This window comes from Cervus canadensis, chromosome 28 (genome assembly GCF_019320065.1).
Source record: "Cervus canadensis isolate Bull #8, Minnesota chromosome 28, ASM1932006v1, whole genome shotgun sequence".
In the NCBI taxonomy this organism is placed as follows: Eukaryota; Metazoa; Chordata; class Mammalia; order Artiodactyla; family Cervidae; genus Cervus; species Cervus canadensis.
This window is the reverse complement of record NC_057413.1, coordinates 36056610-36066206: the sequence shown is the minus strand read 5'-3', so window position 1 is coordinate 36066206 and position 9597 is coordinate 36056610. Positions and strand designations below refer to the sequence as shown.

At 37.9% G+C, this 9597-nt stretch overlaps 1 protein-coding gene across 4 annotated transcripts in view; it reads right to left on the bottom strand.

Annotated features, from left to right (window-relative positions):
* Positions 1–2103: 2103 nt before the first annotated feature.
* COL21A1 (collagen type XXI alpha 1 chain) overlaps positions 2104–9597 on the bottom strand; it is a 213726-nt gene continuing 206232 nt past the window's right edge. For 3 of the 4 annotated variants that reach the window (XM_043449847.1, XM_043449846.1, XM_043449849.1), the window contains 6 exons: positions 7787–7819; positions 7063–7209; positions 6920–6974; positions 6240–6440; positions 5123–5200; positions 2104–3386 (listed from right to left, as the gene is read on the bottom strand). In XM_043449847.1, the coding sequence (XP_043305782.1) occupies positions 3199–3386; positions 5123–5200; positions 6240–6440; positions 6920–6974; positions 7063–7209; positions 7787–7819 (702 nt within the window). In that variant the 3' untranslated portion in view covers positions 2104–3198. The remainder of the gene's footprint in view (positions 3387–5122; positions 5201–6239; positions 6441–6919; positions 6975–7062; positions 7210–7786; positions 7820–9597) is intronic. The other variant, XM_043449850.1, reaches the window with a different exon arrangement.

Genomic DNA, 9597 nt, shown 5'->3' with positions numbered 1-9597 from the left:
ATCTAGTAGCCGGACCAGCAAATGAACCTGGGCCCCCTACATTGGGAGCAAGGTGTCTTAGCCACTGAACCAGCAGGGAAGTCCTTGAATTTTTTTTTTGATGCAACTTTTTTAGCATTGAAATATAATTGATTTACAGTATTCTGTTAGTTTCAAGTACACAGCAAAGTGATTCAAGTATATATATATATATTTATACAAATACATATTCTATTTTACATTCTCTCCCGTTAAAGGTTATTACAAGACACGTGCTCTACAGCAGGCCCTTGTTGACCTATTTTATATATAGAAGAGTGTGTCTGTGAGTTCCAAACTCCTACTCTGTCCCTCCTCCCCCCTCCCCCCTTTGGTAACCATCAGGTTGTTTTCTATGTCTGTGAATATATTTCTGTTTTAAAAGAGTTCATTGGTATTGTTTTCATCATGTTCTGTCTGGCTTATTCAGTTAGTATGATAATTTCCTGGCTCTCAAATCACTGTCTTCTCGCTGTGTGCTTACATGGCCTTTTCTCATATGCAGGCGTATGAGAAGAGGTCACCAATTGTACAAGAGTAGTATCCTATTCTTACGAACTTATTTAACCATAATCACAGCCTAAAACCTCAATCTCCAAATAGGGTCCCCTAGGGAGTTAGGGTTTCAACATATTAATTTGGAAGTGACACAGTTTAGTCCATAGATATCACCCTATACATTTCTATGGGCTTCCCAGGTGGCATTCGTGGTAAAGAACTCACCTGCCAATGCAGGAGACATGAGACGTGGGTTCGATCCCTGGGCCGGGAAGATCCCCTGGAGGAGGGCATGGCAACCCACTCCAGTATTCTTGCCTGGAGAATCCCATGGACAGTGGAGCCTGGGGGCTACAGTCCATGGGGTCACAAGAGTTGGACACGACTGAAGTGACTTAGCATGCATGCATGCATACATTTCTGTAGCACTTTCTCCTGTTTTAGAATGATTATATAGCAATCCCCTGTTGCTTTGTTTCTTTTTAGACACGAGGGCCCTCAGGCCAGACCACATGACTCCGTCATCACTGTGTCCCTGGCCAGTTCTGCACACTTCATGGCCGTGTGAAGCTGAGCAGGACTTCATGGGGCCCCTGAACATGGAGGCTTTTCTGTCCCCCCTTTCTTGTGTGTAGGGGACAGACTCCAACCTCCATGACCTTCCCTGAGTCCCAAGGGCAAGTTCAAACAGTCACTAATCAGGGAAGGGAAGGGATGCAGAGACAAGGGAGGAGCAGTCATGAAACAGCACAACTTTGGGGCAGGGTCCTGGTGCCTCAGAAGCTAAAACCCCCAATAAACGGAAGATGTCAGCATTCTTCATTCCAGAGAAGACCACCTGGGGCCAGGTTAAAGGAACCAGAGAAGCTCATCAAGAGGGCACCTGAGACCGGATTAGAGGAAAGCAGACCCTGCACACACCACACCATATCAGCAATGCGGCCTTTGAATCATTGCAATAAAAACTCCTCACCAGATCCTCCCAGGATGAGATACACAGCTTCCGAGGACAAGAGCCCACTATGTCCCTTTCTTCCTGGCAAAGCAATAAAGCTATTCTTTTCTATTTTACCTAAAACTCTGAGATTCAGCTCAGCACTGGAAAACAGAGGCTGAGTTTTCAGCATCACATGTGCTCCAAGCTGGTTGAAGGAACAAGGGGTAGAAGGGAGTTCCCGTTCTGCCCCTTCACGAGGTCTCCCAGAAAATGGGATTATTAGCAGGGGGAGTAGCTTGGTCAGGTCTAACAGACACCTGAGGCTTTGCTGGAGACAGAACACCAAAACAAGCCTTAAGCTGATTCAGCTGCTGAATGTATGGGTGTCAGTCCCCTCCAAGGTCCTCATCATGGAAGGACATGTCATCAATTAAGCTAAACTCTGGTCACCAGCCATTCCTGGACCAGGAAGCAGGGGCTGTACCTGCCCAGGCGAGTGGCACCCAACCCAGTTTCTAAGTTCTTGCTTCATATGAATCAGTCATTTAAAAATAGGGTAAATAATTTAATAAATTATACCCACTGAATAAATGATCGTGTGAGATGAATAATATACTCAAAATCAGTTACAAGTATAAAAAATGCTGCGATCAAGCTTTTACAAAATTTTATTGTACTTTGAATATCAAGCATGTAACAAATTTAGAGCATGATAAGGATGGAATATCTCAAACTACATTCCTTACAAAAGCATTCAGTACAGTACACAAAGATTGTTTAAAATATTTTAAAGTCTGCTAAAAAATTATCAAGACATCCTAGGATCTGTGGAGTTACCTTTCCTGTCAACTAGAGCATTGATTCCCACTAGCTCTGCTACAATAAAAGTTAACATATATGAACATACACATGTAATAAATGAAATGGAAAATGAAGGCATGCAACAAACACTCCAATTATTACACAGGTATGAAGAAGAAAGTATTTTTAGTGTTTCTGGACTTATGATTCCTTTGAACATATTGACCAGGTCTAATGAACCTTTTTCTCCAGAATGTTTTTAATGGTTCATATTTAGACCATTCCCAATGTAATCGTTACTCTTTCTTAGCATCATCATTCACTGAATCATTTGAGAATTTGCAAATGGAGTAAGAAACACATTAATCTATTTCATAGGTGACATTCAAAACACTGAACAACTAACAGTCCCTCACCCCGTCTGATGAGCACAGACACTGGAGAAAGTGCCCGTGTGGTGATACAGTCTGTTCCCAAGCTGAATATCAGCCCTGATCTCATTTCCCACGGCCAGATGCTCGTTTCAGCTAATGTAGAAGCATGAGCTATGAAACATGAAATGCACACAGACAAGAAATTGAACTCAAATACTCTGCTGCACGGAGGCTGAATGTGAAACTTTTCACAGTGAGTGAAACCGACTGGCTGACAGGCAATGGTGGTTTTTTTTTTTTTTTATATTCAACTTTGATTAAAACGAATGGACTTACAAGAAACCCTTGAGATTTAGTTAATGCTACCAATCTAAAGGCTCCGAAGAACTGAGGAGCCTTTAAAATCAGTATACGTGACCTTTTCTATATTTTTCCTTAAGGAAAAAACAATAATAAAAACACCGAGGTACTTGAGTTTCTTTTCAAGGGATTACTGTTGTTATCTTCCTGAGATGCAAAGACCACAAAAGAAGAGCACCATGCCTAGGCTGCTGGACGAGGCATCAGAAACTAATAGTTTGGTCCTTTTCTAAAGGGATCTCTTCCAACGATGACACTAAAACACAGCGACGGATCACAGATGCCCGGGGGGCCTGGCTGTCCTTGGATTCCGGGTTTTCCATGGTCTCCATCTTTACCGGGGAGGCCTGGGTCTCCAGGAGGACCTTCTTTGCTTATTCCAGGGGGGCCCTCTGGACCTATGATGGAACATTAGCAACATGTGAACACAGGAGTTTGTTTCTGGGGCTGACACAGCTGAATCTGTAAAACATGTAAACTGGAAAAAAGACTCTCTTCAGCATTTTACATATTTGCACTCAAAGAGGAAAGAGAAGAAATCCTCTTGATAATTCTATATGCCTTCCATTTGGAAAAGAACTATCCAAAAATAATTTTCAAAAACTAAGCCAAGCTATGTTATTACAGAAATCATGCAGCTAATGAAGACACAGAGCTAACATTTTAAGATTTCAATTTGTGGATTTCACATTTTCACAATTTAAAAAATTTCAATTTTAAGATTTCAGTTTGTGGCTACACTATTTCTTACTTTCTGCTTACTTTTGCCAATACTATTTTAAATTTGCCAGTAATATATCAGTAAGTGAAAATCACCTTTGTGCTATATTTGCGGTCAAAATGACTATTTTCATTATAGGTATATAGTTTCCACATTGAAATACATTGTCATTAGCATAATATCATAATAATCCATACACAAAGGTATTATAACACCACTTTGTAAACCATAATTTAGTTCAACTAGCATGCTCAAAGAAAGGAAAATTAAATCAAGACACTGGCCTTTTAAAGTTGGTGACCGAAATACTTAGGTTTGGGGATGGAGCAGTGCAGTTTGGGGGCACTCTCTATCACTAATAATTCCTGCTATTACTACTAATAAATGTTTATTCAACACTTAAGTATTGTTCAAAATGCTTTGCATACAAATTATTGAATCATCTGCTCCACCTAAAAGCCTCAAGAAGTAGTAACATCTAAAATAATGATGATGATGAACTTTTATTGAAAACACAGCTTTGGTTGTCACTCACTGTCTGAAAGCACAACATATATTAACTCATTTAATCACCCAACAGTGTCATGATACAAAGAAAGCCGAGAGCCGAAGAACTGATGCTTTTGAACTGTGGTGTTGGAGAAGACTCTTGAGAGTCCCTTGGACTACAAGGAGATCCAGCCAGTCCATCCTAAAGGAGATCCATCCTGGGTGTTCATTGGAAGGACTGATGCTGAAGCTGAAACTCCAATACTTTGGCCACCTGATGCGAAGAGTTGACTCATTGGAAAAGACCCTGATGCTGGGAGGGACTGGGGGCAGGAGGAGAAGGGGGTGACAGAGGATGAGATGGCTGGATGGCATCACCAACTCGATGGACATGGGTTTGAGTAAACTCCAAGAGTTGGTGATGGGACAGGGAAGCCTGGTATGTACTGCAGTCCATGGGGTCGCAAAGAGTTGGACATGACTGAACAACTGAAATGAACTGAACTAACATCTCATCAATATTTTACAAATGAGAAAACGGAGGCAAAGTAAAATTAACACAGCTAGCAGAGTTTGGCTTTTGAGTCCATTTCAGCATTATTTTGTGTCCCTGAGAATCATAAAGATAAGACGGTGATATAGACAGTGATATACATTAGATAGGCATGAGCAAGTGAAACCACATGAGAGCTATTCTAAGGAGTGGTATTCTAAAGAATCTAAATGATAAGTGAGAGAGAAGCTTGAATGATTCATGAATGTAATATAGGATAAAACTTCTAGTAGTTAGATCTCAATGTGCTGAATGTGAATCACTCAAAAAAGGAAAGAAAAGTCTTGATTTCAAATCTCTGGACATAGATCTATGGTGATTTTTCTAAAGCAAAATGTGCAGGAACACTTATGACCCTCACCAGTTCTTACCTGGGGGACCAGGAGGACCTTGTGCTCCAGGGTACCCAAGTCCTTGGCTCCCCTTCGCCCCATTCCGTCCAGGGAGGCCTGCAGAGTGTCAGAGAGGGGAATAAGCTTACTTTTCCCATAAAATCACTTCCTCCTAGATTGCTTCTTTCAAAGCTGTTAATATACACATTAAAGAAAAATAAATCTTCAAAAAGAAGTTTCACCTACTTATTACTTACCACCTATTTATTATTACTAATGGGGAAGAGAATTTTTTAAGCCACAATTTTCAAAATGATTAGTGGTCTAGAAACATAATGAGATTAAATATTAAGAAAGGAAAATTGCTGGAATTAATTTTGAAATTATTTAGCCCTTTCTGTTAATCATAGCTGTTCCTTTGATGAAACATCTAAATTGTTCAAATCATATTAAACTAAAAGGAAAGTATTATCAACCAACATTTCACATAAACATTCAAAGGCAAAGAGCAGTAAGTCTGGACTACTATTAGAGAGTTTGGTTGCAAAACCTAATTTTTCTTTTTTTTTAAGATTTTTTTTTTTTAATGTGGACAATTTTTAACATCTTTATTGAATTTGACACAACACTGTCTCCACTATTTTTTTTTTTTAATGTTTTAGTTTCTTGGCCCCAAGACATGAGGGATTGCAGTTCATTGACCAGGAATCAAACCTACACCCCCTGTACTAGAAGACTAAGCCTCAACCACTGGACCACCAGCAAAGTCTCTAATTTTTCTTATAATAGAAAACAATGTTGAATACAGTAACAGAAGTTACCAAAGTCAACATAAGGAAATGGTATCTGTGATGTTCTATTTAAACACATTATTGGACTCAAGCAAAATTTTTAAGTTCATTGTCAACATTATCTGATTTACACGTTCACACGCTTCATAACCTTGACCTTTCTCTCTTGACTTTAGGATATGCTTTCAAAAAATACAGTAATTATTCTTTAACTCAGTCAACAAATTACTTAAAGATGTAGGGATAGAAAAATTTTTTGTCTTTAAGAAGACAAATGAACTCTTGCCTATTAAATCACTTTAAGAGGTGAATGAATACAAAAAATATCATTTTCTGTTGTTCATTTGCTTACACAAACAAAGTACCTTTTAATCCTTTGGCACCTGGGCGTCCTGGAGCTCCCATTAATCCAGGAACACCATCTCTTCCTGGCAAACCAGGGAATCCTCGGGGACCTTCTGGGCCCATGGGACCAGGTGGCCCTGGAATACCAGGGGAGCCGTGCTGGGACTGGCAATGATCACAGCTTTGAATTCTTCCACTTTGAAGTAAGACAGGTAAATGGGCTTGAAAAGAAAGAAACCCCCACCCTTATGTTTAAATGGTGAATGGACATTAATAAAATCACTCATAATTAAAAAAAAATTACAGATGCCTAATTCTTGGCCAATAACTTTATTTCTAGAAATTTAACTAGGAAATATCCATTGCTCTTTACAATAATTTTATTGTGGAAATTGCTTCAAATAAAGGGGAAAAGTATCTCCCTAAAAGAAACTGTTAAATTATAAGTGTCATATTGGGGAATAAAATTACTAGAATTATGTCAGAAAAGAAAATTTAATCAATGGTGAAATAATGATAAATTACTTTATGAAAAAGATTATAAAAGTTAAATATAAAAATACTTATCTAGGAAAGACAAAGATTGATAAATGTCCTTTATTTTTTCTCTATCTTACTTATACCTTTATAATTTCTAGGAAAATATTTATATTACTTCTGAAATTTGAAAGTTATTAAAATCTGTATGTTTGAGACTTACCTCTTAATACATCAGTGCAAACTTGTCGAATAAACTGTTCTGAAAATTCTCTCCCCTGCATCAAATTATTAGGGGTTATAACATGGACATGCCAAATACAAAGAATGAAAACATAAAAACTGTGGAAGAAGCAGAATACATACGGGTTTCCCATCCAGTCCTGGGGTGCCCGGAGGACCTGGATCCCCAGGTGGCCCCTGGGGGCCCGGGGGCCCCATCAGACCGTCCACCCCAGACTCTCCTTTGGCTCCAGTGGCGCCTCTAGCACCAGGCTCTCCCTTTTCACCTCTCTAAAAGCAAAAGAAATCTTCAGAAGTTCTATTTAAATATTTCAGGAGGTATAATTGCACCATAGAACTCCTCAAGAATACAGATATGAATATATACAAACATATATCTAAATTATACAAGTAACTGCTGGGAAACACCATAACTGATCAGGAGGGAAATTTCATACTATATTAAACAGCAATTTATCCATCCAATCAATCCAACCCTACAAATAACCATTACTTAGTACATTTATTGATTAGGCAATATGCATAGTGCCAGAGATACATCAGTGAACGTGACAGTCTTGTTTCCAAGGAGTTTAAATTCTAGTGATAGGCATAGAAATATATAATATTCCTCATTGGAAAATATGCAGAAAAACAGTTCCTAATTTAGAATTGGAATCAATATTATTGACAAATGCATACCATTTCATACCTAATTCAGTGAACCTACATATTCTGAAAATATTTAGGAACTATTGAAGAACATGAAAGATATTTTCTGTTCGTGATGTCAACAGCTAGATTTATTTATACAGTATTGAAAATTAAGCTGTGAGGACTGGACAGCATAATACAAGAAGAAACATACCTCTCCTTTTGCACCGTGATGGCCTTGAATTCCCTTCAAAAATTAATAGGAAAAAAAAAATGTGCAAGTTACAGTACTAGCAATGTGGCATGTACCCTTTAGACATATTTAATCAAACTTTAATTTTTGGTTTGGGAGACAGCAATAGAAATAGTGACAAAATTATATATACAAGAGACCTTTTTTACCTTTTTAAAGGAGACTAATAACTAGGAAATGTAATAAATGAATAATATAAAAGGGTTAATTTACAGAACTTTCATTCTTCTGCATGAATATTTTCATATGATGCAGGTCAAATATGTAGGTTAGAATGGCATTCTATCTGAATTCTTTTAAAACTCTACTCTTATTTTAAGTTATATTATTAGTTTAAGGAAAATTAAAACTCAAGTCATGGAATATACCCAATATTTAATAATAACTATAAATGGAATATAGCCTTTAAAAATTGCAAATCACTATATTGTACACCTTATATATGATTGTACACTAACTATACTTCAGTAAAAAACTTAAATCACTAAAATAAGGAATATTTATTCTTTTATTCAGTGATTAAAAGAGTATTCTATTTTTTTTCAAATTTGTATTCTTAAAATTAAATTTTGCTTGAGTACTAGAGATAAAAGATGGGTTAAAGAAAAGATAACATTAAAAGTGATTCACAGGGAAGAAAAACATACTGTCCTATGCTTAAATCACTCATGGATGGAAATTCAGAGATTAGGAAAGCAGCATGTTAGTGTGAAGTCAAGTGGGCCTTAGGAAGCATTACTATGAACAAAGCTAGTGGAGATGATTCAATTTCAGCTGAGCTATTTGAAATTCTACAAGATGACGCTGTTAAAGTGCTGCACTCAATAAGGCAGCAAATTTGGAAAACTCAGTAGCGGCCACAGGACTAGAAAAGGTCAGCTTTCATTCCAGTCTCAAAGAAGGGCAATGCCAAAGAATGCTCAAACTACTGTACAATTGCACTCATTTCACACGCTAGCAAGGTAATGCTTAAAATCCTTCAAGCTAGGCTTCAACAGTACATGAATTGAAAACTTCCAGATGTATGAGCTGGATTTAGAAAAGGCCAAGGAACCAGATATCAAGCTGTCCACATCCACTGGATCAGAGAAAAAAACAAGAGAATTCCAGAAAAGCATCTTCTTCTGCTTCATTGACTACACGAAAGCCTTTTACTGTGTGTATCACAAAAATCTGTGGAAAATTCTTAAAGAAATAGGAATACCAGATCACCTTATTTGCCTCCTGAGAAACCTGTAAGCAGGTCAAGAAGCAATAGTTAGAACTGGACATGGAACAAAGGACTAGTTCAAAATTGGGAAAGGAGTACATTAAGTCTGTATACTGTCACCCTGCTAATTTAACTTATATGCAGAGCACATTAAGCAAAATGCTGGGCTGGATGAAGTACAAGGTAGAATCAAGATTGCCGGAAGAACTAGCAATAACCTCACATATGCAGATGACACCACCCTTATTGCAAAAAGTGAAGAAGAACTAAAGAGTCTCTTGATGACAGTGAAAGAAGAGAGTGAAAAAGTTGGCTTAAAGCCCAACATTCAGAAAACTAACATCATGGCATCTGGTCCCATCACTTCATGGCAAATAGATGGGGAAATTGTGGAAACAGTGACAGACTTTATTTTCCTGGGCTCCAAAATCACTGCAAATGGTGACTGCAGCCATGAAATTAAAAGATGCTTGCTCCTTGGAAGAAAAGTTATGACCAACCTAGACAGCATATTAAAAGGCAGAGATAGTACTTTGCCATCAAAGATCCATTTAGTCAAAGC